We start from the raw sequence: 26,520 nt of genomic DNA, 5'->3' as shown, positions 1-26,520 counted from the left end.
AGCTAAACTAGTAGTATGCATTCAGAAGTAGAAGATCATCACTAAGGCCCATGATTATAAGCTGAGAAGGACGTGTGCATGTTGAGAGGCATGCAGAGCCAACTTGTTTATTCGCGGGAGTCGGATACGCCAACCCGATAAGACGCCGGGACGGTCGTTGCCTGAGGTTGTACCTCTTGCCTCGAGGTTTGAGCAGCTGCCCATGCCTAGATAGTCAGGCGCCTCAGGCCACTAGTCTCTCTTATCACCGATGGCTCCATAGGGCACGACTGATAGATAAAACACGAGAACAGCCCCTCTATATAACCGAGAAATGATGGTTAATTCATCCTTACGCATGCGTCTCTCTGCAAGCGAACCCCGTCTTACCACAACAAAAAGCACTCCACGTCTCCTTCACTGTAACTGTGTTACAAGCGTAGCTGATGATTCCCCCCTAGTAGCACTGGCTGCAACGACAGATATAAAAAAGGAGCCCTATCACTCTGGAGACCCTTCTGGAGCGGTGTTTGTCCTTGAGCAACAGAAAGCGCCAGACTGACCCAGATCTTCTGATGTCTTCGCTTCTTGGATAGTGGCAAAGGTGGCCACATATCTCAATCCTCACCAAGTCCATCGCCCGAACGAACATCTCACATCCTGGGATCTTCACCTCAAGGTTCCGGATCTGCAACTACCGGACCATTTTCATGGCCCCTCTTTCGCCTTAACGATTTCAATCGACCACATGAGCAGATGTGTCGGTGGGGTTTGATCCTGGCAGACAATATATGATAATATAAATCCCGCCCATCGCCCGACACACATTCCACATCATCCTGTGTCTTGATCTTCTCAAGCTTCATACCTGTAACCATCAAACTATATCTCCGATCGCTCTGAGCTCCACGACGGCGATGGCAGCATTATCGGAACTGCCTCCAGAGGCCTCCTCTGGCGGATAACATTTCTGACGATTCTAACCCCGCCTCGTCGACCCACGAATTCGCTGGCCTTCTTGTGCTACACGATTCCTGTACTCGACTACCCAATCGGACTGTTATTCTTCCTCTCTAATTCATACTGCACTGGTGGTGATTCGACAAATCGATCGCTGGCACTTACCAGCGCATCCGACCCAAGCCACACCACTCTCTCACCAGTCTGACGGTTCCCGTTATCTCGCTTGTCCTTTCAAGTTTAGCAGCCTTGGTCCACTGCCACTGAGTTACTCTCCCCTACGGTGTCTTGCCTGTGAGATCATGATGAAACAGGGTGGCTAGGCCCGGCAACGATGATGGGTCTCAGCCACCGCCAGCACCACCGACCGCGACCTTTGGACGGGAACTCATCATCACGAAGAAACGATGTCAGTGCAAGAGATCATCTCCGGGGATTGGGCAGAGCGCGGGGATGAGCGGTGTACCCCGTACGCCAATCCCTGAGGAGAGCTTGCTGGTCCGTGTTTCATCGCAACCAGGAACATCCCCGTCATGGTACAGAGCCGAGGGGGCTGCCGATTTGTGGCTGGCAGTAAGATCTTCTCTTAGCGTCCCGCAAGATAAGCAAAATCCCAGCTCTCATTCTCATCGCTCGAGGCATCAGTGTGAGCATGAAGCAAAACTCGGGACTCTAGCCATCTTTTTGATGTACTACTTGTCATCAGCGGTTACCTCCTTTCCAGCTCCGACATGGACGAAAGGGCCGATGGATTCTCTTTTGGAAGACGCTCAGCGACGCAATCTGGTGCGGTCTCTGCCGCGTATTTTGGCTTCAGTCTGGTCACACTCGAACTGAAACTTGACTTCTCTCATGATGCCAACGATGCAGCCACTCAGTCACTCATCAGCAGACAGGAGAGAAGTTGAAGTCCAAAGCTTGGGAGACTGCTGGTTTGCGTCTATCGCTCTATCGCTGGCTGGAGAGTCCATGAGAGATAAATGCCTGACGATGGCCCCGTACTCTTCCGCAACTGCGTTCCTCGGTCCTCTATCTTCTAAACTTTTGTCTTTTTTCCCTGCATCAATCTCCTTACCGGCACCAGCGATTTTTATTTACACTTGTTTATTACGAAATGGCATCAGATCCTGAAGTCGCTGCCAGAGCCGCTGCTGCCATGAAGGACATTGCTAGGAGTTTGATGTTTCATCTCGAGGAAGTCCCTGAAGTACAGGCATTGGAGTTCGCTTTCGTGCGAGACAACCAGGAGGCCGAGTTCATTGTCGAGGTCGGGTTCCCTCTCTCCAGCCTGGTTCTCTCACTCAGCTACCAGAGTATCGCTAATAGACCGCAGCCTCCGATAACCATTATCGTGAGGACCCGGCCAGACGCAGAGTATCTGAAGGCTAAGCTAGAAGCCCGACGCAGCGACGCTTTCAAATTCAACGGCGACGACCTCGAATGGAACTTTCCACTCCCGGCGAAACTTCCTCTGGAACGTGCCATCTGCGTTCCCATCACTGTTCGGGTGTTATATCTGGGCGACGGAAAGCTTGATTTCTCCGAACCCCCGGAAAGTAGAATGATAACGATCCAGCGGCTTCGAGATGAACAGCTTGAACAGAACCAAAGAGGCCCTTTTGATGTACCCATCCTCGACGCGTTGCCCGCGCAGACAGTCCCCCAGGTGACTCCGGAATCTACAGCGGAAACAGCCTCAGGCATCGGACAATCAGGTACCGAGGAGGAGGAGGGGCAGTGGGAGGGAGAGTTCAGGGCTGTCTTGCCAATGGTTGAGAGGTGGTGGGCATCTTTTTTGGAATTTTGTTTGAGACATGCCTGTCCCAGTGACGATTAAGCCAGCCAGTCTCCATGCTGCTGTAGTTCTTTCTTATGGCCATGTGCTAAGGTTTTAGAATGACATTACTTGGGGGTACAATTATTCTCTAATCTGTCTGAGAAGGAAGTCAATTGACTCTATATAAACTTGCTCGCTCGTCTCTACTCCTCCGTGTTGCGGGCGCATGAGCGGATGGTAGGCGGCGGGGCGGACGAGAACGGGGACCAGGGATCCGCGCGGATTCCTTTACGCCACATGCACTTCACGAGCCGCTCTTCCTCCTCCTCCGGGGTGTGTGGCGCGGGGAAATATTCACCAAGGATGGGGTGGTCGCTCAGTTTCACAGCCTCGCGGAGGGCCAGGACTTTCTTCAAAGGGCGGGGCGGGAAGAAGCCGGCATCCTTCAGGCGCCACGCAAAGGTATTCAGCACCAGAAACGCCTGAGACGCCTTGAAACAGTGGCGTATTGGGAGCCGGGCTCGAGACACGGCGGCTGACGGCGGGCTGGGCAGGGACTGGGTCAGCAACAGGTCTTTGATATACTCTTGGAAGAGGGGGTCAAAGTTCTCCAGCCGGAACCATCGCGGATCCAGCCCGTTCAAGTGCAGGTCCTCCCAGTTCTCCGCGCCCTCGGCTTCCATCTCCTGCTTCTCCTTCCCTTTCTTTTTCTCACCCTGTGCTTCTTCGACTTCGACTCCGTCGGCGGCCGCGATGGCACGGAAGATCGCCCGCAGGGTGGCCACCCATCGACAACGCCCCGCTTTCTGGTAGTGCCAGCCATCGAGCCCTACCTGGAGATACACGTCGCGGAAGCACTGTGCGGTGAGGGCCTCGACCAGACGGGCGGGCCGCAGCATCGGAAAGTCGCAGGCGAGATGACTGTGGCGGACGGTCAGGCGACGGTCACTCGACCACAGATAGTTGGGGTCATGGGAATTGAGATCTTGAGTCAGGGCGGGCAAGGGCAGCGTGGGGAACAAGTCCTCGTGATGGAAGATACGCAGATCTTCATGGGGCGTGTGGTACTCGGAGCGGCGCACTTCATACACCATATGGAAGACATGAGCGGGCAAGTAATCCACGGGGGACTCATCGCGGGTGCGCAGGGTGGCGAGGTATTCACAGCCCCAGGCCTCTGATTTTACATACTGGGGACAGCGGTCTTGCCAACGGCGCGGGAGCCGCTGCAGCTGGGAGTCCCGGCGGCCGTATTCCTTCAAGGCCTTGACGGCGGCCGCATGCTGGCCCCGGGCAATGACCAGGTCGATGGTCCGGATGCTATGGGTCGTGCAGCCGAGCAGGCGCCACATGCAATCGCCCATCACATGGCTGGCAATCCCCTGCTGGGCAAGCAGCTGCGTAACCGGGGCGATCTGCTCAACAGCATACAAGCCCACCCAACATGGCTTCAGGGGCTCTAGGTTCCCCGCCGGCACAGCCTCAGACCGACTCTCCTCCTGCTCCTCCTCTGGCTTCCACGAGGGCCGAAGCCAACCATTATACGGGCCCCAGACATAGACCAACTCGTCCAACGACGGATCCGATTTCCTCGCCATCTTCTTGGGGTTGTTTGCGATTGTGGCTGTTGAGTGAGATTCGAGAATGACTCTTAACCAGTCTTGGGTGCCGCTATTGAGTTTGTTTGGTATCTCGACTGAGTCGTGGGTACGTCCGGGGGGAGTATTTATATCCATCCCGGGATGCGTTCTGCCACTGATGATGCGGGAGAGAGTCAGACAAAGGACCAGACAGACAGAAAGAATTGACTGATGCACTCGAGAAAATCCCCAGCTATGCGTTGATTCATGTCTAGGATTCTTAATTTTCAACTGGAGGACAATGACGTTACGGCTTTGTTCATTCCAGGTTCATTCATGAATATTGCGCTGATTCTATCATTGCTTTGTTGCATGAGTGTCTGCTTTATTTGGTTTAAGGATTGAGGGGCTGGGAAGGTGAAAGAAAGGGGGGTCCGGGGGTTCTCCCCCGGGACGCTTACCTCTGGTTATAGGACTGTGGTGCCTGGGAAGCTGAAAGAAAGAGGAGCCCGGGGGTTCTCACCCGGGACGCTTACCTCTGGTCTTAAGGACGGAGGGGTGGACTTCTCTTGGGAAGGGGTGATATACTGTCGAGCGATAGCAATGGCTGCAATGTCTGCAACAGTGTGAACCAGCTCTCCATTCACTCAGCCATTATCCGTTTAGGGCTCAGTGCCCCTGATCAGGCCTACGTCTACGTCTTGGTTGCATTTATCGCAATCGCACGACATTCATGATTAATGGCGCACCTGGCGCTCTCAATTGAAGACGAGACAAGCCCGCTAAAACATTTCCAAGGTAAGACGACGAAGAACCCATCCGGGATACGCCAGTAGCCGTGGATCCGCACAACGCCAATCCCCGCGCGCAACATTTAGAAATCATGAGGTGTGATTTACGTGAGTGAAAGGTGCGGCGACGTTCACTGCCGACCTCGTGTCCCCCCAAACGAGAAGAACGAGCCCCATCCGCGGGGCGCCGCGGTCAGCTCAGAAGTGTCGGGCTTCTCGAACTCGCCACTTCTCTCCAGGTCATGCTGCGTTCGCGACCCGGAAAAGGCTTCGGGGCTGGTCGGGATGTCGACCCGTTGCAGTTGGCTTGTCGGGGTCTTGACCGTCGAGGCCCGCTCGAGGTCCGGAGTGACTCGGTCGGTCGAGGAGAGCGCCTCGCGCGTCTGCCAGCGCCGTTTCTTGAAGACGATGAAGATGGTTGTGAAGGATACTGGACGGGGTGGTGAGTGTGGGTTTACTTGAGAGGGGTGTTGGTGGTGTTCTTGCATACTTCCAATGATGATGACCAGGGCGACTATCGTGCACAGGATGATCATGCCCTTGGAAGAGATACTCTTTGGTTCGGAGCCGTCGTTCTTTTGTTCCCCGTCCACATTTTCGAGCACGCTCTGCGCGAAGGCTTGTGCGATCAGCGCTGCGACCACGGGCGCCAGGTATAGCCGCCTTGACAACATGGCAATGTGTGTGTGTGTGTGTGTGTGTGTGTGTGTGTGTGTGTGTGTGTGTGTTTATGTACGGGAGTTTATTGACGATCGGACGGACAAGGTGGTGGGAGATCTTGATCTGCGCGCGCACATTGTGTGACTTCGAGAGTCTGGGTGGGAGAGGAATGTCAGTAGTCGGTGGGGGTGGGAGAGGCGGGGAAGATTATGAAGAGCGGCTGCGGCCGGGCATGCTTTGGTTCATCGTCTTCAGCACATTCACCATCTCGGGGTTGTTGTTTCGGGAAGAAGAGTCGACAGGCTGTGATTCGTGGATGGCAGTCGTGATAGGCAGAGAAGACCTCTGTGATGACGGAGAGTCGTCAGCTGCGTTCATACAACTAGCAGAAGGCGTGTTTCAATTCTCTTGGGCGTGAAACGCGGGAGCAAATCAGCGGCGGAATGCGCTCGGAGGGATGAAGGGTCGGCGTTAGGCGTGGGCCAATGGTTCCGCTTGGTCGGGCCGTTGCCGCCGAGCTTAACCGGGGTTGTCCGTTGGCTTAAGCGCCGTCTAGTCTACTACAGTACTAACTATACAACATACCATGGAACTAAGATTAGCATCCAGGATTGCTTGACGGCCACAAATAGATTGCATGTCTTACATGTCTCGCTTGTTCTGTGACAGGCATGAAGAACCTTCGATCCTGCAGAACACAGAAGCAAATCGTGCATAATCCGCTCATTGTTGCGGAAAGATGGCATTGATGATTGTTCACAACTTCAATCCTCACAGCAATTAGTCCCAGAGCCAGTTGCTGCAATTGATCTTGCTCCAGCAATGAACCTGTCTATTGCAGGAAGGCAGGGAGGCACTCACCTGTACCGGCCTCAGGTGCAGTGTCATGTCTGAAGTGCCAAAAAAGGAAGGCACCCCTCGACCCCGCGGCCTGGATGGTCACGGGCTGAGAATCCTCGCCAGAACTCAGCTTCAGAATTACCAGCCTACCACTATCTTAGCTGGTGCATATCGCACTCTGTATCCTGATTTCGTCCACTCGCTTTCTTTCTCATCCTTTGTGCTCACTTCTGGGTCACTGCTAGGCGAGCACTAGCCCGAAAGCTACGTCAACATGCCGACTAGCGAGGTGCCAGCGATGGCCAACGAGACACCCCCCAACCCAACGATCGCAACGACCGACTCCGATGCCACTTTTGATGAGGTAGAGGAGCTGCTCTTGCTGCAGATGTCCGTGGCCAACGATGAGCCTCTTTCCCCACAGCTGCGAGCTGTAATGGCCACGCAGGACACGACTGCACCGAAGGACGATCCTCGAGAGAGCCGCCCATCGCCCTTACTCATGGAGCGACCCAGAAGTTCTGGCATCGATCTGTCTTCCTTCTCCTTTGCAAAGCCAATGCAAGGCCGTCAGCCTTTTTCCCTTCAGGCATCAGCAACGCCATCCTCGTCCACGGCTACCTTGCACAAAGCTACTCCAAACGAGCATAAAGCGGCCGACCCATTGAGTGAGGCCGGAAGGGGCTCACCAAGGTGTGTTGCACTCAGGAGCCATGCATGTGTACACTGAATATACTGACTCAATGTTTTCTCTGATATAGAAATCAGGTTAGACCAGACATCCAGGCTTCTTCAAGTGGGATCCTACACAAGTCAAAACAGAAATGTACACGGCCTTCTATTATGCCTTGTGGACATGACCCTAATGGTTCAATTATTGAAGCCAACGCTGTACCCGATGCAGACCATTTGCCTACGAACAGCGTCGGACAAGGCGGCCCCCCTTTCGAAACCTCGGGTGAGTAGCTCCGACTACTGGGTACAATATCTCTGATACCAGTCGCAGAGAGAGATAACGAGGCACGGAAGACAGCTAGCCTGCCAAACCACGAGCGAGTCTCGCGGGCGTCGATACTTAGCAAGACTGAGGGTTGTGAACCATCCTCTGGTGACAGGCTCGACGGACCCGACAAAGTCCATGCGATACAGAATCTGATCCCTCAGAAGCAACTTCCAGAAGGCACTCCGATGGCTCAACTACATCGGGTGGAGCCTGAAAGTGGAAGGCTTAGAGTCTCTAAGCGCCGTCGCTCCAGCAAAGGTCAACACCCACGCAATGTCAGGCCGTCACATGCACCATCAGAAGATAATGTCTCATCCCTGTCAGAAGAGCATCTGTTTCAGTTGTTGAACGGCCGCATCAGGGATCGCGAAGAGAATGAGGTTGCCGCCGTCGAAATGAAACAACAATTGGAGGCTAGCATCTCTGGCCTGACGGAGGAGAACCAGGCGCTGAAGAGCCAGCTTGAGATATCCGATAAGCTTATCCGGAGAAGGAATTCCGAGATGCGAGCTTACAAGACTCAAATTGATGCTTGGAAGTCAAAGCTATCGAGCATCAAAAGCTTCCTCAATCAGCTGGGTTCCGACTTCCAGACCCTCCGCGGTGATGCGAGCCGACTCCTAGCGGCGAAGAAAAGCGCTGAAAATGAGAGATCTGACATCGATTCGAACATCAGTGATGTCAGGGCTCAAGTAGCGAGAGTTTCAGAGACTGCCAATAAGGGACGAGTGCAGGTTTTGCGCTCGGAGAATCAGATTGACTTGCTGAAACAGGCCCTCTCCACAACCGAAGAGAAGACCAGATACGTTCTGGGACAGCTTGCCGATGAGAAGAAGAGGACTAGGCTTCTCGAGTTGTACATTCAGGAATGTTCTCGTACTCAGGTCTTAAAGCTTGGTCAAATCAGAGCTGATCAGCAGGGGATCCTAAGACGATTTGAGACCGTATTCCAGACCATGAGTGATCAGGAGAAGACCGCCCAAAGTGCTATCGAGAAACTGATCGGTCCTAGCCTGAACAAATGCGTCTCAACACTTGATAGTCTGTGCAACAAGGTCTCGGAAAGTGATACGAGCGGGAAGGAATGCTTTGATGGGTTTCGAGCTGATATAGCACGGTGCGCTCCGAAATTATGGTCATGTAAACTGAATGCTAACCATAACTCGATAGAATGGAAAGCGAATTGACTCAATTGCACAGCTTAATCAACGAAAATCGTGCAAAAGATGCAAGCTGTATGATGGATCTTAACCAGCAACTTCTGAGTGCCACAAATCAGATTGCGGACAACTCAAACCTGGTTGAGCGAATCTCTACAAGCGCGGAACATCTTGACTGTTTGCAAGAAGCCCTTGGGCGCTTGGTACCATTGACCGAGACACTCAATTGTTCTGTCGACGCATTGAAAGACAACGAAGCTAGACTTTTCGACCAGATGACGCATCTCGAGGCAGACCTGACTGAGACGCGGATCCTCAAGAACGCCGAAGCCGCAGCGCTTGAATCCACGCGACATGAGTTAGAGAAGATCCAGCTGAAGACCAAGATGCAGAGAATAACGGCGGAGTCAGAAGAGATGACAGAGAGTCTAAGAGCCAAAGATCTCGAGAACAAAGCCATTCAAGCCTCGCTGCTCGAGGCCGAATCGAAAACCCAAGAGGCACAATCCCGCGTTAGCCAACTTGAATCGAACATTGCTGCCCTGCGAGACGAGGTCAAAAAGAAGGAGATCCAGGTCCGAGAGGAGTTGAGCCGAGCCAGTATCGTCGCTCGCGAACAAATCAAGGCCAGATACGAGCAGCAGCATCGCGACCTGTTGAAGGACAAGGCGGATCTAGCACAAATGGTGGAATTCGTCACGAAGCAACTCAATGACACAAAGTCAGATCTGGTACAATGGCTTCTCTTGACCGATGATTGTCATGTGTCTAACGTTTCACAGGCTGAATCCAAGAGCTTACGAGACAAGGACCGGGCTGAGCAAAATCTTCTAGTGAGTGGTTTCGGTGACTACGAGGACAACCTCTAATAGTTATAGCTCGAGTCGAAGTCAAAAGAAATCGAGGAGCTGGCCCGCCATCTGTCCGACAGGCTCGCTGAGTTAGCGGAGCAAGAGAAGGAGCTGAAAAGATTGGCGGAACAAGAAGCTTCAGGCCAAGCGCGGCATGCCTCTCTCCTGGCTCAACTCGATGAAGCGAACATAAAGACTACCACACTTGAAGATGACCTTGCTAAGACTCGTGAGGATAGAGACAGAATTGCGACAGAGCTTCAGCATAGGCTCGACGCACTTCTGCAGGCTAATTTAGGGAAACAGGAGGAATGCGTCAAAGTCCAAGAAAAACTCACAGCTGCCCTGATAGAACGAGCGGACCTTGAAAGCAGTAAGCTCAAGACAAAGGATGAAATTTATGGGCTACTCAAGCGAGTCCAAGACTCGGAACTTTGGGTAATCAAGCTGAAAGAGATTTTAAGTCGAGCAGGTCTGGCGATACCTACCGACTCGCTCTCAGAGACATGGGGCAGGCTCGAGACGGTTCTGCTCCCTACAATCAGCAATAGCGCTGAAAGTGAGCGGGAAAGTCATAAGAAATCCGATGAACCGAAGACTGGTAGTACCGGGGGGCTGCCACTTCAGGACAATCTCGACGAAGCTGAGCAGAACGGTTCCAGAGCGAGAAGAATCATTACCACAGTACCTGACAGCCAGGCTACCATTTGTCCTTCACCTGCAAGGCGAAGTGGAAAGACTGACAATGATGAAGCTTCAATAGACTCAATGTGTTTGCTCGAGCCTGGCATTGTCCCATTTTCAAGCATCCAGCAGCACTGCCCTCCCGCCGACTGTTTGTTCACGGAAAGCGAGAGCTATGACCTTGCAGCCATGCTCATTTTCACCCCTGACAAGAGTGCAGTGGCAGGTGGCTCAGTCTTTGCAGCGACGCCGAGCAAGTGCTCCGCAAACCTGTCCACGTGTGAAGGGAAAGACACAGTGGAACAAGACCCGAGTCACTGTGCAGACAAATCTCCAAATGCTGCAGCAGAAAACGACAAGGCGAGCTCGCGCGGAGGCGATAGAGCGCCCACGGTGCTTAAGTCACGCGTATGTGATGAGAAGAATAAGCTCAGTGATAACAGAACAAAGCACAGAACGGTCACATTCGAAAAGGAGAGTCCAGTGTCTCAACGAGGAAAACGCAAGCTATCTAGTATGGAGATTGGCTGCAGCCAAGGTAGCTCGGCAGTAAACGTCGGCGAGGAAAGCTTCATGCGCTCCCGGCGGACATACTCCAAGCAGCAACAAGAATCGAGAAGGATTCAGGAGAAGTCAAGTGGCCCAGCAGCGAGAGCTTCTGCCGGAGACACAGCGCACGACGTCACCGAAGCCGGAACCCCGCGATCTACAATCAACAAGAGGACCAAGGTCTCTTTTGACACCATTAAGACGACATCGCAGACGAAGACAGTCACAGAGTACTTCGATCGCAAGTCGAGTCCTGAGAAGCTTGCGTCTGGAAGCAGCAGACCAGCGCTGAGTGACAGTCAACCTGGATTCCAGAAAAAAACCTCTCGAGGTGGCAGAGGCAGCGGGAGAAGATCTCGAGGTGAGTGAACTCCGTAGATCGGTGGAACATTCATCGCTGAAGTGATAAGGTGCTCGGTACAACGCTCGTTTCAGTTCGGGGAAGTAAGCCTCGGCAGGACGATCGTGATTAAGCTTATTTGGCACGCCGACAATTTGCAATAATCTTGTAATGACCTCGAAACGCCCGTCCAATTTGTTGTATTATGATGGTTTTTTCATATCCTTATGCAGCATACGTGTATGTTGATGACATGTGCGATCCATATGTGCTTTGAACCTTGCGATTCATGGAAAATGTGTGGAGATTGTTTCCTTGCAGTGGAGATTGCATTGACAGGAATTTGCGATATATTGAACATTGATGACCCAGATTGTACTGCTTTAAAACGCCAGAATGCAACACCAAGAAAAGCAGGCAGCTGCGAAGAATGCAGAGAGAATTCTGAGTGTATCCCCCGGGATCCAACGTAGCCGTTGCGCTGTGTAATATACATATGATCATATCTTCGACATCGGAGGAGTTTGCGACGATGACTGCATCGAATTTGGGGACGATAATTATGGTTTCCCCGTAGATTGCTCAATCCGAACGAAGAGCGAGAATGGCACCGATACATGCATTTTGCCCAGCTTGCGAGGTATATATATAGCTCGAAAGACGCTTCCCGAAAAAGACCACCCCAGCCACCGTCATCGAAGCAATGCGCGAATCACTCACTCAGACCAAGACCGCGCGGGAAAAGAGACGCTCGCGAGCGCCCGGGCCCCCGAAATTTATCGATTCCGACCACCCTTGGTCGCCTCGAGGAAGAGCACCTGCTTCTTGACGACGGGGTCGTACTTGAGCATGCTGAGCGGGCGGTGCGCGCGCGGCCGGACCATTGTGCGGTAGAAACCCGTCATGGCCATCGAGATGAGGCGGACGGTGATGGTACGTGACTTGCCTGGTTATTTTCCGGGTGGGTTAGTTAGTCTTTTGTCTCGGTGCTTTCGTCTTTCTTTCCCGCTTGCTATGGGGGTGTTTGGATTTGGGTTTGGGTTGGATTCCGGGAGGAATGTCGGGTCAACTGTGCGAGGAGATCACGGTAGCACTCACTTTTCTTGGCCATTTTGTACAATAACCGATGATTAGTGTGCTGGTGATCAACAGATTTGGGATGGCTTTTGCGTGCGGAGGTTGCGGCGGAGGTGAGAAAGTTTGGTGGGCGTTGCTGGTTTGCGATGCACGTGACCTTGGCGGTGAGTGAACGGTCGGTGGGTCGGTTTCTTTCTTGATGGGGTTTAGGGCGGTGGAACGGGTCGGATGGTCTGGGTCTTTCTACTAGATAGTTCTTATTTTTTGATCTGGATGGGTTCTTCTTGTTGCCATCAGATTGTGTTCTCCTGTGGCCTCTTTCTCTCAGTGCTTCTTGCTCATCGTCTATGTGATCCTTGAATTGGAGAGAGCGATTGTGCCGTGCATTTGGACTATGAGAGCACGTGGATTGGCTCTGCGGGAGGATCTAAACCTTTTTGAGTCGTGATCGGGAGACTCTTCTGCAGACGATCTATGGGTTAAAATCGTTTGTCTTGTCTTTGCTGAAATGCTATGGATTAGGTAATTCTGCTTGCTGGATCTAGCTCTTTGTGCTTGTCAATGCACCATATCACTCAGCCTCCAGCTGATCGATTCACCGACTTGTCGACTACCACAAGCTTGAAACTGTTGAGCATCAAGTGTCTCTGTCATTCAAGGAGGTTGTTCGCATGAGTCACCTGTCGCCATCCGCATTTCCACGGACGGCAAGTACAGCACCTCTATACGATATACAGTTTTGAAGCTTGAAATTGGGGATAAGGGGGGGCGGTCGGTACTTTGTTTCTCCCCACCACCACAGTATTCCCCATCTTGAATCAGCAATTTGCACTGGGACAATGCCGAAATATAGGGGTCTGAGCACCATCCGATTCAAAGACACAGTGTTTAGATTTCGGCTGGCACATTAGACTTCTCTCGGAATTGTCATGCGACCGTCCCATACGCTATTGGTGCTGTCATCTTTGAGATTTATGCTGGGACACAAGCCACACTTCATCGGACACGGAGGTTTCATGCTATTTCCACGCGATGGACTACCTACTTTGTTTCTATTGGAGCATGCTGGCTATGACTCAAGTGGAAGCTCTGCCAAATTATCCTTGGCTAGGATGGGCGATGCACTCATGGAGGTAGTGGGTTACTAGTTCGGGTTTTACTTATGGACAGGTTTCAATCAAATCAATAAAGGGCATGTGACTGCTCTCTTGATACATTCTCTGAGTAATCTCTCTTCAGAGAGCTTTTTCTTCTTTTTTTTTTTTTGTATTTTTATGGTTTTCTGATGCCGCTAATGAAACAACAAACGCAGAGCCTGCCTGTAGGCAGGCCTCAAGAACCAACGCTCTCAATCTAATATGCTTAAAATGCTATCAAACTGCTCAAAGACATGGAGAAATGCAAGATTGAGGACCAGGGGGGCTCAGCGGTATTATTACGCTGATAGAATAAGAGATTCTCGAGCCCGGCGCCTGGAAACGGGAGGCTTATGAACTGGTCAAAGGCAGGGAGAACCTGCGGTGCAAGACGAAAAACAGGGCCGACATTATGTTAAAGAACGAGAATCACAACTTCACCTCCTGCTTGTAATTGAGCTGCGGCTGCGCATGCAACTGCTTACACAGCTTATAGTGATTAGGCCGTGTCTCAGCTAAAAGATTTAGTAGCCCAGTTTTAATTGCCTTGATCGTGCTAGGACTCAGTCCTCGATCTCCGAACTCATCGATGAAGTCATCGTAACGCTCCGGCTCGAAGACATGCAGCAGATAACGCAAGATATCCTGTGGACTACCGCGTTTAGTTGGGAGGGCAGTTTCCCAGCCCGAAGCCTGCAGCCGCTTGAACGCTCGATCTCTAAGGCCGGTGTCGCCCTTGTGATGCTCAGAGGCTGTCCTATTATCATGATCATTGTCCAGCTCCTTCAGCAGCTCCCACTCCAGCATCTGGCGCTCAAACTGCATGCGTCGGCTAACCAAGAGGTCCACTAAATCCTCTCCCTCGAGTTCCTCGTCCCCGCCTTCCATGAACCGCTCCAACTCAATCCGGCAGCCATCGACGGCACCGGTCGTCGTAACGGGATAAAGCTGCTTTTCCGGCAGGGAGTCCTCGTACTCGCGCACGAGCGCCTTCTGCCGCTTGGTCATGACCTGATAAACGCAGCTCCGGAACTGCGGGCGTCGATGGCCGTCGTCACCCCCGCGACTGTCCTCTCCCTCGACCAGGAACCGCGAAGGAAGGAAAACGGTCGGTTCGTGGGCCCGCGCCTCGCGCTTCACTTGCGCTTGATACCGAGGGCATTCGGGGCTAGCGCAGATCCCATTGAGCCACCGGTGGGTTCCGCAGCAGCGCCGCGAGTTGTCCGGGATCAGCGGCAGCCCTAGGTTCTCCATGCGCGAGTTCAGCACCGCCAGGCATTCCTGGCAGGTCTCGCCGTGGGAGGGCTCCTCGTGCTTGGAGCACCGGGGGAGTTCGATCATCTTCGCTGTGGAAAGGATGTCTCTTTTGGTGGTGATTGTGGTAGATGGGGTGTTGTTCACTTGGTGGATTTCTAGTGGTGTTCTAGAAATTTGAGTATTGTTGGTTGATGGGGATTGAAGGTGGTCTGGGGGGAGGGGGTGGGGGGTGGGGGGTTAGATGCGGCTTTATATAACGTTTGGGAGGACGTTTTATTTTACGCTGGGGTCGTCGTCGGACTGGAACCTTCCGGGTGGTCTTTGTGCTCTGGGGATAAGTTCTCTGGTTGAGGCAGTGCAGTTGAAGGTGTTCCTGGAGAATTACTCTTCGTGAGATTGAATGCGTATGAAGGGGAGATTGTCACGGGAGTTTCGCTATTCTTGTTATGGACTACCGTCTGGGTGATAACAAAGAGATTAAGAGGATATATTCAGTATCTGATTTGTTGGACTAAAGCTGCAGCGTGAGGGCGAGGGTTAGCTTTGTGGATGCGCCTACCCCCACATAATAAGCTAGTATTCACTAATGGAGATTTTATCCTGGCTTTAATGCGGCCGACGCGGGCTTTCAATCCTCCCGATTGCTTATGGAGTGATCCTCTCATCGATCTGTTACGTGTGCTTTCTTCCCTGTCTCGCTAGCGCAGTTTGAACTTTGGAGTTATAGGTAAGCAATCACCACGAGAGACTATTGTATTACCCAGCGCAGGCTTCTCTAAGAAGGAAGCAATGCGCTTGAATCCTCTCCCAACCCTTTTTTTTCTGGGCTGATGGAACACTTGAGCGACCTGAGCTTTGAAATCAGATGGGTTACTATCCCACCCTAACACGCCGGTTCACAGGACGTGTACCTGTTTAGTACCAACGACCGCTTCGGTCTTCTTCATCTCATCGAAAGTCATCGTCGTCGTTGTTGTTAAATTCAGTATCATAATCAAGATATTATCGAAGTCGTTGTCGTCAACGTTCCTATTCATGGGCTCACTGTCGCGAAGACAGCCCATGTTCACCAAGGGAGGACGTATACAACGGAGCCAACGCCTTCGAACGTTATCTTTCCAGCATGTCTGATCAGAAACTTTGTTTGAACTTGGACTGGATCATGGCCTGCACACACAGGATCAGGTTTTCCTGTTTCTGCAAGCGTATCGCGTCAGGATAGCATCCGATCACCAAACAAAATGGAACATTCGTACCAAACCGACTGAATAACCAGGCATGGTTCTTTCTAGCCCAACTCCTTGGATGTTATATCAGCGCCTACATCGTAGCAATACCACTAAAGCCCTCTGTTCTTGTAGGTTCTGGATGGCCCGTGAGACGGTACTCGTATCCGTACTGACGGTTGATATCTTTTAGACAGGAGGCTTTACTCCTCAGGGACTCCAGAGGCGCTCCTTTCTCTCTGGAATCATCTTCGGCGGTGGGATCCGTTACATCGTCTAACCATTTATTTGATATCGAACCCAAAAGCACGCATCCAGACTATCTCGGCGTTTGTCGCTTGACGAAATCGTTCCCAGACCGTCAGGTCTCCCTGTCTCTGCGTGACAAATGCCGTTCCGCTTACCATACACCATTATTGCAAGCTTCGCCATTTCGAGGTCGACATCGAGATTCTGCTGACGTGTCTAGCCAAATACATCCTTCTAGATGTTCGATGGTTGGTTGTTTTTCCTGGTCAGAACCCTTGGTATTTGGCATGCGACGGTCTTTGGACGCAGTCGTAAATGGCGTCGTGCTTGGATCCGGTTGGGCGATTCATAGAGGTTGAAGCTGTATTCGGACAACGGCAGGGTGATGAGATCAAACCGTTGTTCTCAGCGTCCGTCTGCTGTGAGATCAAAATTGCTACCGAGAATGAAAGAGCCGACCTTATCGAGGAGGCAGTGATTGTAAACCGTTGCGCTGCCTGGTATGGTGGAGTTTTCGGAGTACGGGCACCATGCGTCAGTCATGCATAGTTGTCTCCCGGTTGGTTGACAGTTGTCTTTGGGACAGTAAAGCGAGGGACACCGGACAGACAGTCTTGACGGTAGGCATCTTGTGTCGTGGCCTTCGGCAGCTCTCAATAGACAGTTCCACAACCGGCCTGCGTAAGTTTCTGGGCGTGAGAAGACAAGATTGCCGCTTCATTTGCTCGGTTGGAATCACGGTATCAGACCTGTGATGCGGGCACCGCAGATCTCGGGAAACCCGTCCCAGGAACACGGCAAAGCCGGCTGACATTCTACCATCTGTAGGCGTAGTCAGATTGAGTCAGAGTGGATGATTATTGGAATTATCATTCTTGAACGGGAGGCGATGCTACCCGCGCTCTGATGAAGAACGGGATAGACCATGATCGTTGTTCTGGCTTCGTACGTACATATCGTTACTTCAACTGGCTGACTCATACGATAGGCCGACTTTGTGCTGATGGGAATCCTCATCCTTGGAAGGTTCAGTCCAAAAGATGTTTTCCTTGCACGCCGAACCGATGTTCGGGTGCTCGCTACCTCTTACTGATATACTGTTGTATCCGCCGTGATTGCAGCGCATTCTGTTATAGAAGAGGTATGTATCTAGGGCTGGATTCGTGATCAGCTTCGGTCTCAAAAAGAGACTCGGGAAGTCTGCTCGCTTACCTGGAATATTTGTCTTGAGAGGAGGGACGTGAGGTATGAGGATCTTTCGGAGTGTAGGTGCTCAGTGTGTAGTAGGCTTTTCATCAAAAAAATGAGATTGATGTCCAGTGTGGTCTGGGATAATTGGTATTAAGGGGGTCGCAGGACATAGAGTCAGGATTCTCACTAGAGGGATGAGTATGTGCCATCAATAGGTAAGGGAATGAGCTTACTCTTATCGTTTTGATATCCTTGGTCGATAAGTTCACATTCATCACTCACACGACGCAACAATGTGAAGTTGTGATGCATCAGTCCCCAGGCGCTTGGTGTCGCGGAAGTGTACTTTCAAAGGGCAAAGTGTGGTCAAAGGAAGCTCTTGTAGGCCATTCATAGAACCCGACAACGAAACAGCCATGATAACGGTCTGAAAAATGAGAAGTGAAGTTTTTCTTGTACTCCATATTATTTGCGTCTTCATCCATAAGCTTTTTTATTCTTATATCTTTCAGCTTCTTGAGCAAAGTACTTGTAGTCGGTTCGCTCTCAGACGTGCGGCGGTCGCTGACATTTTTGCGCTGGTATAACTGGCCTCCAATGTAGCGGTTAGAAGAGACAGTTTTTCGGCTTCTGTACGAGATTGACGAGCTAAAAAGAACCAGGGAAACCAAGAAGGGAGCAAAGGGCTCAGACCAACCAGCTACCTTAGGCTTGGCTATACCGATATGCTAGGTTCCCCTTCTCGGCAATGACATGCTACCATCTATGGGCAGGAAGAATGATTAGATGAACGATAAGCAGGGCTCGTACAATCTGTACATCTCTTTCCTATGTTGGGGATGCGGGTATGTGCACCCATCCTCAGGGTTTTCATCTGCTGGGCAGTACTTTCGAATAGGGGTTTCCTCGTCGTTCCCTTCCTCGGAAGAACACATGTTCGACCTCCTCTAGACCGCTGATGTCCACATGGTGGTCAGCAGGCAGGTTGCCTCGGCCTCCGAGAACAATGTCCTCAAATAGTTTGGAGAACACAGTGCGAATTCTTTGAGAGGTTGAAGGCATCGTGACGGGGGACTTGATGTGGTATGGAGGAGCTGAGTACAAGAGGATGGTGTTGTATGAGATGGTGTAGACACGTAAAGTCACTCAGCTGATGAGGCGTAGTCATTGAACATTTTACTGCTGAGATCCAGGTGTGGCAGCGCAGCAATACGCGGCCCTTAGCCCGCAGCAAATTGTCGGTACGAGGCGCTGAGCCACGTCCTTCCGATTGTCGGCACATTAATAGCCATTCAGAATTCCCTCCCCATACTCCAGAAATTGCAGTGCACAGGCAGTGCATGCAAAACGCCAAGGTTGGACACACGTGTAAAGCAGAGGCAAGGACAGGACGAGTGTTCTGTTTCTCGGGAGCCATGATGGAAAAACGACGGAAACTCCACCGAAGCAGGAAGGCTATTATGATGTCGCTTTCCCATGAGAATTGTTGTGGCACACGTTCCTGATGAACGTCCTCCACGTTTCTGAGGCGTTGGGGATCCGCACATCCATTGCATTGCTCTTGCGGTAGTTTTCCTCAATGCAAAGCTCCATGAATGCTCAGTAACTGCTCTTTTTAACCAGGCGTCCTCGAAGAGCCAAGCATGACCGGCTTCTTCATCAGATATGATATGAATTGCTTCAGAACTGGTTGCGTTCGGTCGATGAGACCTGACCTTGGCAATGATTACTCGCCTGGCAGCCTCCTCATGGCTTTTTGATATCGAGCAGAGTGGCCAGTCTCGTCTCAAATCCTGACATATCAACTGGAAAGATTGTTGAAGGGTGTCATGGTCCCCAGCTTTATCCAGAGAACCTGCGGATGTCCGCCGGGGCGAAAATATTTAATAACAGCAATGATTATTTTGTCGATTCCCATGCAGCCAAAGACTCGTTTTCTATGCTGACCTCTTTATTGGCAGCCAAGCCACATGATTCTCATCTATAACAAGATCTTAGTTAGCGAATAGTTGCTTCTGATCAGGGATAGACAATTATCCCGGATTTTCAGGTACGGCATATCCAGAGATGGCCACCGCGCTCGGTTTGAGCACGTCCGGTGTCTTTGCGTTTCGAAACCAGTTCCACGTCTCCGCCCCGGATAGCAAGCTTTAGGGTTTTACTCCTTGGATCCTTGTAGATACTCTGGTAGAGATGGTCAGATCAACGAGGCAGAGGCTCATACGCTGAGTGGGGCAGGGTGGGTCTAACCTTGTAAGGAAATCGTTGAGACAGTAAAGAGAAGGATGAAGGAAGAGGAAGAACGAAGTGTAGGAAGAAGGGGTGGGATGGGATTACGATGGCTGTTGTGGATGATGCATAGAATATAGAACTACTATAGATGAATGCCGTTAATAGTGAATGCGGGGAAATTATGCGGGGTGAAGACACAACTCCCAAAAGGGATTAGCTTGTTGGATAGTAAGTATCATTTGTTTGATCCCCCCTTCACTTTCCTTTTCACCTTCACGGTTCATGTCAACAAAGCAATTATTTCCGTCTTCACTCTGCCTACTTTCCTCCACTTGCAGTTGCAATGCCTCCCCCAGCTAGGCGGAGGACTCGTCTTGTTACAGGCTGGTAATTGGCCTCCTTTCCCTGTATAGCCAGCGGTGCAGGTGTGGGTCTATCCACTAACTCTATCCACTAAGTCTTTGTGTCTCTTAAGTCAGTACAATATCTACTTACTAAATACATATCGTATTTTCTCGATTGCAGCTCGGCATTTGAAGTGTGGGTCCATACGCCAACCCATTAGGAGGTGCCATACTTACAAGCCCTTCAGGCGACACCAACGACACCATCGACTGTAGACGAGGCTACAACATTCGATTCTGAAAAGGTCTGGATCTACCCGCGGATAGAGCGACTGCGTTTGCCAAGGAGAGTCTGTGCACGGTTAGTACTCACGAGGCAGACTAACGCAATGTTGGCTAATACAATTCGCACGCCCCAGTTGTTGGAATACAATACTACCATATTGCAAAGATCATTCTGGCATTTGCCAATTATTCGAGTTCTGTCCCCGGTGCAGAGAACTTCAGGCTATCCCGAAATACTGAGGTTCGTCAATCTGGGCAATGCCTATTTCATAGTTCTATGCTCACGACGGTCGGCAGAAAACTGTCAGGCACCACCTCTTCATGGTCCTTGGCTTGGCCAAATCTAACCCCAAAGCTGAGAGCACTCTTTTCACTGCGGTATGTATCGCCTAAGATCATCCACTGGGATTGCTAACAATCACATACAGGGGGTTGGGTCATTCGACGTAAAGAGGATCAGGAAGCCGCCGATGCTCTTTTGACAGAGATGGAAACCAGGACTGGCTGGGATGTCACACAGTCTATCCAAGCTTTACGACAGCAATGGGCAGGCGATGATTCTGATTGCTAAGACAATGCTCGGAGTCCAGCCGAGTGTAATCTTCCCAAATTGATCATGAGATGCATCCCAAGTAGTATACTAAGCGATGTGCTACGACTGCGTGAAGATATTCGCATTACTGTGAAAGCTTGAGGTCATCCAGGTATGGCGTCAAGGCACATATCACTTGCCAGGAAAGGGCGGTCACAGGGACTTCATATACATGATTAACACGGTTGATCCTTTCAAAACCTTATCGGCAGCATCTTCTGATTCGCTGAAAACTTGGCTAGCTGCCGGTTATGAGCACCAGCCTGAAGCTTAATGAGCCACCGCGCTGATCAGAAACCGCCCATGACAATCAACCGATTGGCGAGGAAATACTCCGTCGAGAACTACCAGCAAAAAGTTCCGCTACGCCGAGGACATTGGCTGGTTCTCGCATATCTCATACCAATACCTCCGTGATGAAATCAAGATTTCATCTTCCGAGTCCATGATCTCGGACTCCAGCCCACACATTGGGTCATTAGACTTGATTCGCATGCAAGACGGCATTCCACTGGGTTCCAGGGTCCAGTTCTAGCGGTGAAGGGGACTATGACGGCAACTCAATATGAGATATCCTATAATATTTATAGAACAGACTGCACTAATCACGTTGCATGATTCTGTGAGCCTATTATGGGTCGTCGTCATATGCAAGATGCATAGATGTCGAACAACAATCTTGATCGCTTCTGATATGGCTCAAGCGAGCACGAGACTGGACCCTTTCTTGCCATCACCATCCTCAACTCGGGCTCAAAGCCTAAGCAGCACTGACCTTGCGATGACGTCTGACCAAGGGTGGAGAGTAATTTATCCACGTGGTACCATTAACAAGTGCCAAGTTATATCTGAAACGCTTGTGACCGACGACCCTGACCTCTCACACCCTCAGTTGGCGTCTTCGTGATCGCTTCCATTCAAGAACAGTACATTCTAACGGGCAAAAACACCTTACTGCTTAGTGAAAGAAGTCGTTATCAAGTTCCTTGATCCACCGACCGACCTGAGCTCACTCCTCTCACTACGCCGGTGCGACCAAAGCGTGCCTTCCAACCGACCGCCCAATGCCGCTCTTTCGCAAGCGGAGAGGACCCTCCGCTGTACTGTCACGGCCCGATGATCAGGACAAGCCTGCAAAGACCAGCCACTCAATTCGTGCACATCTCAATGGCAAAAAGACCTGGGCTGCAGCCCATCGCGGTCCCACTCCAGCGCTACCCAACAGTAGCGGGCCAAGTATAGAACAGGACACCACCACCCTGGTTTTCATCCCAAGCTTATCCAAACCCAAGCAGTCGCTCCTCTGGCCCAACGTCAACCCCCCGATTGACTTCCTCCTCTGTCTGAACGAGAAAGCCCTCGAACAGCAAGTTCTTTTGAACCAACCCCGGCAAAGCACCAAGATGATCGATACGAGCCGAACCCAGTCACCACCGCCACTGCCGGCGAACCTGGCCGCCTCCCTCCTTCCGGGCTATAACGACGTGAGCGGCTCGGTCATCGTCGACTGGAACGGCTACCCACATTTCCTCTCGCCGCAGGAGGAACAAGACCGGAAGCTGCAACTGGAGCGTGCGGTGGAGGAGCGCATGCTAGGGCTGCCCCGGCGGACGGACTTTGCGTGGGAGCGACCCTGTCACCAGGATCACCGTCAGTCTCCTTCTTTACCGAGGTATACACCAGGGCCAAAGCAGCAGTCACAATCGCGGTCTCCGCAGAGCACGAGCAGTCATTGCTCCGTTCGGCGGTGACGTGGGTCGAGCGTCTACTCCGATACTGCGCGAGTTGTAGTCTGGGATAGCCATCTATATCACACCTCCTCGACCTTCGTCTAGATAAGAGACGAGATACACGACATTGGCGCTGGGAGCCTACAGGAACGGCACTTCTCCTCTACGCCTCGACGACCTCAATTTGCACCTCAACGATTAATGAGCTACGACATGAATGAAACATGGAGAACACGGGCATGCACAAATGAAGAAATGGTAATGATGGATAAGATGGAACTCGGATCAGAGTCATGCTAAGGCGGAGCACTTTTTGAATTGATTCCAATCAACACAAGATATATACACCCTTTTCAATGGGAAGCCCCATCAGTACAAACAAATTGCTACAAAGTATGCTAGTACGCAGCCTTCTGCCGAGTCTAGTCTAGTTCCGGAAGAGTCTCAATCCGCCCTCCTCGCGATCAGCATCGCTCTCCTCATCCACAGCATCCTCCTCATCCTCACCCTCCCGTAGCAGCCCACTAGCCGTGTTCCCGAGCAACGAAGCGAAGAACTCCTCGCGGGCGTGACCGGTCCAGGAGCCACGGTCCTCGGGCGCCATGAAGTTCTGCAGCTTTTCGTGGACGTCGAACTTCATCTTGCGGCCCTTGGAAGCGCGGGTGTCGACGTCGCGTTTGACCTTGTCATTGCGCATGCCGGTAACCGGGTGCACAGCCGACAGCCGCGAGGGAAGCTGCAGGTGCAGCGAGTCGAGGCCGTTGGAGATGGCGTCGGACGATGACATGCGCTGCTCGACCAGCTCACGCAGCAGTGACTGGTAGAACACCGTATCGTCGTAGAGCGGTTGCTGCTCGTCATCGGCGGCGGCGGTAACATCTCTCTTCGTCGTAGAAGTCGAGTCCCCATTGGCAGAGGAGGAGGTGGTGCGGGCGCGCTTCACGGCGCGGATACCCGCTGTCTCGGTCGCGACCTGCGCGTCCAGCACGGCCGAGATCGTCTGCGAGCCCGAGCCCGACGACGCAATCAACTTGCTGCCGCGCGCGGGCGCGTTCGCACCCCGCACCTTCTGCGACCACTTGTCCAGGACCGCGCGGCGGTGCGCCAGCGACTCGGCCTCGAGCGCGGTCATGCGCTTCCAGAGCGAGGCCGACGAGGTCCCCGGCGTGACGGCCGCGGGCCGTTTGCGCTTCTTGTCGTCTTGCTGCTGCGTGTGGTGCGCGTCCGCAAGCGCGAGACGTAGGTCCTCCAGCGTGGACCACAGCGCGAGGGCGGCGCTTTCCGCGGATTTGATCGCCTCGCCGTCCAGACTGTCGGTGTCAGCCTCGGCCTCGGCCTCCGCGGCTTCGGTGTTCTCGGTACTCTCGTTCGCGGGTTTCGGCTGGTTGACGGCGAGCGTGAGCTGATGGATGGCTGTCAGACCCTTCTGCAGCTTGATCCGCGTGTTGAGGAGCGCGTCGAAGGTCGCGCGCTGCTGCTTCACGGCTTTGCCTTTCGTGGCGTCAGCCTTCGCGGCCTGCGAGATCGTCGCTGCGATAGTCTTTTGGTCGGAGGCCATCAGTTTGCGGAGCTCTTCGCGGTCGTCGGATTTCTTGGTCGTGGAGTCGTCGAATTTGACGCGGCGGTTGGGCGTTTCGTTGTCGGAGGCGTCAGAGTCCTCCTCCTCGTCCGAGTCCTCGTCGTCGTCTGAGTCGGACGGGAACTCATCCTCGTCCTCGTCCTCGGATCCTTCCAGCTCGTCCGACTCGTCCGTGTCCATGTCGTCGAAATCGACCTCCCTCTTGCCCTTCTTGCCGGCCTTCTTGGCTGGTTGGGCGGTTTCCTCCTCGCTTTCGTCGGAGATGTCCTCGTCGTCCTCATCGCTGCCTAGCTCGAGATCTTCGTCATCATCCTCCTCATCCTCCTCATCATCGTCCTCGTCGCTCGAGCGAGCCTTGAATGGATCATCATCGCTGTCGGCCTCCAATGCCTCCCTGCTAACCTTCGAGCCGGCGTACTGCTTGCCTAGGGCAATCGGATCCTGTTTGCGAAGTTTTCCCTTGCTGGACGATGTTAGCGCCGACCGCGTTCATTCTACCCAGCCGATACAAGCATCCGGCGACAACGACAGGTACCAAGTAGAAACCTACCCAACAGCTTGATAATGCTCGCGTCCAGCATCCGCACCCCCCGCATTACCCCCCTCATCTTCGCTATCCTGATCGCCGCGATCAAGATCCTCGGGATCGAAATCTAGAGCGCAAAACAACAACAGTCAGCCTCCACCAGAACAGCCAGGGAGCAAACACGAGACGATCAACGTAAACACACCTCTAGGAGTAGGATCCTCCAGCTCAGCGAGCTGTTCCGCAAGCGATTTAGGAGCCATGCTGAAATGTGCAACGCAAACAGTTTAAAACAAAAGACTCTGCAAAAGGTGCTTGCTGTGTTCCGCGGCCGACTTTTTTTTTTTTCTTGTTCTGCCCGAAATTTCGGGATGCGGTCACGGGAGAACTAACCCGATCCAGCCAATATGTATCTGTGAGGGGCAGGTATTCCCGGCGGTGAAGACGGATAAACCGGCAGTATGAAGGGACGTCTTCATCGTATTCTCACCGCCGCAGTGCAATCGCATCGCGAACCACCAGAAACTCCGGCATCATGTTGAGCAAGAGGCTGTTCTCGACGTTCCGGGTGCTGCAACATGATAATCCCTTGGTATAATCTCTTCTCTATTCTTTGTCTCGTGCGAATTTCTAACGCTGAAGCGACAGGGCCTCCCCCGCTCCGGCACGCCGCCCTCATTCCCTCGCCGCCGCGGCCTGCCCGAGAAGCGCAAGATCCGGGATGTGAAGAAGGTGATTGCCGTCTCGTCGGCAAAGGGAGGCGTAGGGAAGTCGACCATCGCCGGTGCGCTCTCTTCTTGCATAATCCATCAGAGACATTTCTAACTCGCCCGCCGTCACCAGTCAACCTGGCGCTGGCATTCGCGCGGCGCGGCATCCGCACCGGCATCCTCGACACCGACATCTTCGGGCCCTCGATCCCGACCCTACTGAATCTGAGCGGCGAGCCGCGACTAGATGAGAGTGCGTAATCCCTCTTCTCCCTCTATCAACACCAGATATATATCGTCCCGGGGGAGAACCCCCGGACCTCCCTTCTCTTCAACTCCCTGGCACACCTACCGTTATATCAAACACAGAGATATAAGCATCCCCGGGGAGAACCCCCTTCCTTTCAGCTCCCTGGCACATCTACCTACCTCACCACAACCCAATAACCAACTAACAAAAAAACAGATAACTGTCTCCTCCCATTAACAAACTACGGCCTAAAATCAATGTCAATGGGCTACCTCCTCCCACAACCTTCCCCCCCCTCTTCCACCCCCCAATCATCCCCAGACCCAAATCCAATCCCAATGGACAGCACCCCGATCTCCTGGCGCGGCTTAATGGTCACAAAGGCAATGCACCAGCTCCTCCACAGCGTAACCTGGGGCGCCCTGGACGTGCTCTTCCTAGACCTCCCCCCGGGAACCGGCGACGTCCAACTAACCATAAACCAAGAGATACAGCTCGACGGCGCGGTGGTGGTGACCACGCCGCAGGACATCGCGCTGCGGGACGCGGTGCGCGGCATCGGCATGTTCCAGCGCATGGACGTGCCCGTGCTGGGCATGGTGCGCAACATGGCGTTCTTCAGCTGCCCCTGCTGCGGCACCGCCACCGAGATCTTCGGCCACGGGCATGCGCACCTGAAGGGCAAGGAGGAGGAGTGGGGCGTGCGCGCCGAGTGTCGCAGGCTCGGCGTCGAGTTTCTCGGCGATGTTCCGCTCGATGGTGCCGTTTGTGCGGATGCGGATCGCGGGGTGCCGACTGTTGTGGCTGAGGAAAATAATCCGGACAGTAAGCGCCGGGGTGCGTTTTTGGAGATTGCGGAGCGGGTTGCGGGGAGGGTTGGGGTTCAGTGGTAGCTTTCTTTTTTCTAGGTCTCGGGGAGAGAGGGGGAAGCGGGGGTGGGGTTTTGTACAGTATGATTAAGT

General features: G+C 52.7%; 10 protein-coding genes across 10 annotated transcripts; 5 read left to right on the top strand and 5 right to left on the bottom strand.

The window, feature by feature from the left end:
• Nucleotides 1-1,915: 1,915 nt before the first annotated feature.
• Nucleotides 1,916-2,833, top strand: BO97DRAFT_278594 (uncharacterized protein). The gene has a single exon (XM_025691043.1). It carries the CDS (start codon nucleotides 2,054-2,056, stop codon nucleotides 2,774-2,776), a length of 723 nt encoding a protein of 240 aa, XP_025546004.1. The 5' UTR covers nucleotides 1,916-2,053; the 3' UTR covers nucleotides 2,777-2,833.
• An 86-nt stretch (nucleotides 2,834-2,919) lies between these two features.
• Nucleotides 2,920-4,314, bottom strand: BO97DRAFT_429877 (uncharacterized protein; the record flags this gene model as incomplete). The annotated part of the gene is made up of 1 exon (XM_025697400.1): nucleotides 2,920-4,314. One exon carries the CDS (start codon nucleotides 4,312-4,314, stop codon nucleotides 2,920-2,922), a length of 1,395 nt encoding a protein of 464 aa, XP_025546003.1.
• Nucleotides 4,315-5,218: 904 nt separating this feature from the next.
• On the bottom strand, nucleotides 5,219-5,849 carry BO97DRAFT_447288 (uncharacterized protein; the record flags this gene model as incomplete). Its single annotated transcript, XM_025698757.1, has 2 exons — nucleotides 5,578-5,849; nucleotides 5,219-5,517 (listed from the first exon to the last, which is right to left on the bottom strand). Exons 1-2 carry the CDS (start codon nucleotides 5,759-5,761, stop codon nucleotides 5,219-5,221), a joined length of 483 nt encoding a protein of 160 aa, XP_025546002.1. The 5' UTR covers nucleotides 5,762-5,849.
• A 1,036-nt stretch (nucleotides 5,850-6,885) lies between these two features.
• BO97DRAFT_357874 (uncharacterized protein) lies at nucleotides 6,886-11,203 on the top strand (the record flags this gene model as incomplete). Its single annotated transcript, XM_025692225.1, has 5 exons — nucleotides 6,886-7,282; nucleotides 7,385-7,545; nucleotides 7,677-8,707; nucleotides 8,761-9,523; nucleotides 9,629-11,203. The coding sequence occupies 5 exons, from the start codon at nucleotides 6,886-6,888 to the stop codon at nucleotides 11,201-11,203; spliced, it is 3,927 nt and encodes a 1,308-aa protein (XP_025546001.1).
• A 271-nt stretch (nucleotides 11,204-11,474) lies between these two features.
• Nucleotides 11,475-12,345, bottom strand: BO97DRAFT_409405 (mitochondrial 54S ribosomal protein bL33m). The gene is made up of 2 exons (XM_025696059.1): nucleotides 12,273-12,345; nucleotides 11,475-12,120 (listed from the first exon to the last, which is right to left on the bottom strand). The coding sequence occupies exons 1-2, from the start codon at nucleotides 12,283-12,285 to the stop codon at nucleotides 11,951-11,953; spliced, it is 183 nt and encodes a 60-aa protein (XP_025546000.1). The 5' UTR covers nucleotides 12,286-12,345; the 3' UTR covers nucleotides 11,475-11,950.
• Nucleotides 12,346-13,607: 1,262 nt separating this feature from the next.
• BO97DRAFT_278546 (uncharacterized protein) lies at nucleotides 13,608-14,848 on the bottom strand. The gene has a single exon (XM_025691042.1). The coding sequence runs from the start codon at nucleotides 14,726-14,728 to the stop codon at nucleotides 13,817-13,819; it is 912 nt and encodes a 303-aa protein (XP_025545999.1). The 5' UTR covers nucleotides 14,729-14,848; the 3' UTR covers nucleotides 13,608-13,816.
• Nucleotides 14,849-20,304: 5,456 nt separating this feature from the next.
• Nucleotides 20,305-20,874, top strand: BO97DRAFT_465602 (uncharacterized protein; the record flags this gene model as incomplete). The annotated part of the gene is made up of 3 exons (XM_025699551.1): nucleotides 20,305-20,412; nucleotides 20,469-20,553; nucleotides 20,600-20,874. Coding segments are annotated over 3 exons (336 nt in total), but the record flags the coding sequence as incomplete, so codon positions are not given.
• A 953-nt stretch (nucleotides 20,875-21,827) lies between these two features.
• Nucleotides 21,828-22,514, top strand: BO97DRAFT_429872 (uncharacterized protein; the record flags this gene model as incomplete). The annotated part of the gene is made up of 1 exon (XM_025697399.1): nucleotides 21,828-22,514. The coding sequence occupies one exon, from the start codon at nucleotides 21,828-21,830 to the stop codon at nucleotides 22,512-22,514; it is 687 nt and encodes a 228-aa protein (XP_025545997.1).
• A 323-nt stretch (nucleotides 22,515-22,837) lies between these two features.
• Nucleotides 22,838-24,919, bottom strand: BO97DRAFT_481671 (AATF family protein). Its single transcript, XM_025700831.1, has 3 exons — nucleotides 24,804-24,919; nucleotides 24,623-24,725; nucleotides 22,838-24,535 (listed from the first exon to the last, which is right to left on the bottom strand). The coding sequence occupies exons 1-3, from the start codon at nucleotides 24,859-24,861 to the stop codon at nucleotides 22,921-22,923; spliced, it is 1,776 nt and encodes a 591-aa protein (XP_025545996.1). The 5' UTR covers nucleotides 24,862-24,919; the 3' UTR covers nucleotides 22,838-22,920.
• A 214-nt stretch (nucleotides 24,920-25,133) lies between these two features.
• BO97DRAFT_401242 (Mrp/NBP35 family ATP-binding protein) lies at nucleotides 25,134-26,451 on the top strand (the record flags this gene model as incomplete). The annotated part of the gene is made up of 4 exons (XM_025694331.1): nucleotides 25,134-25,190; nucleotides 25,247-25,382; nucleotides 25,442-25,561; nucleotides 25,775-26,451. The coding sequence occupies 4 exons, from the start codon at nucleotides 25,134-25,136 to the stop codon at nucleotides 26,449-26,451; spliced, it is 990 nt and encodes a 329-aa protein (XP_025545995.1).
• Nucleotides 26,452-26,520: the final 69 nt, after the last annotated feature.

This window comes from Aspergillus homomorphus (assembly GCF_003184865.1).
Source record: "Aspergillus homomorphus CBS 101889 unplaced genomic scaffold BO97scaffold_84, whole genome shotgun sequence".
Classification (NCBI taxonomy): Eukaryota; Fungi; Ascomycota; class Eurotiomycetes; order Eurotiales; family Aspergillaceae; genus Aspergillus; species Aspergillus homomorphus.
This window is presented reverse-complemented; position numbering and strand designations above follow the sequence as displayed.

Excerpts from the sequence above, each read along its gene's own strand:
- BO97DRAFT_278594 (XM_025691043.1), top strand. The coding sequence starts at position 2,054 with ATGGCATCAGATCCTGAAGTCGCTGCCAGAGCCGCTGCTGCCATGAAG.
- BO97DRAFT_278546 (XM_025691042.1), bottom strand. The coding sequence starts at position 14,728 with ATGATCGAACTCCCCCGGTGCTCCAAGCACGAGGAGCCCTCCCACGGC.
- BO97DRAFT_481671 (XM_025700831.1), bottom strand. The coding sequence starts at position 24,861 with ATGGCTCCTAAATCGCTTGCGGAACAGCTCGCTGAGCTGGAGGATCCT. Across the intron at positions 24,726-24,803 it reads GGAGGATCCTACTCCTAGAG|ATTTCGATCCCGAGGATCTT; the intron begins GTGTGTTTACGT and ends TTTGCGCTCTAG. Across the intron at positions 24,536-24,622 it reads GAGCATTATCAAGCTGTTGG|CAAGGGAAAACTTCGCAAAC; the intron begins GTAGGTTTCTAC and ends AACATCGTCCAG.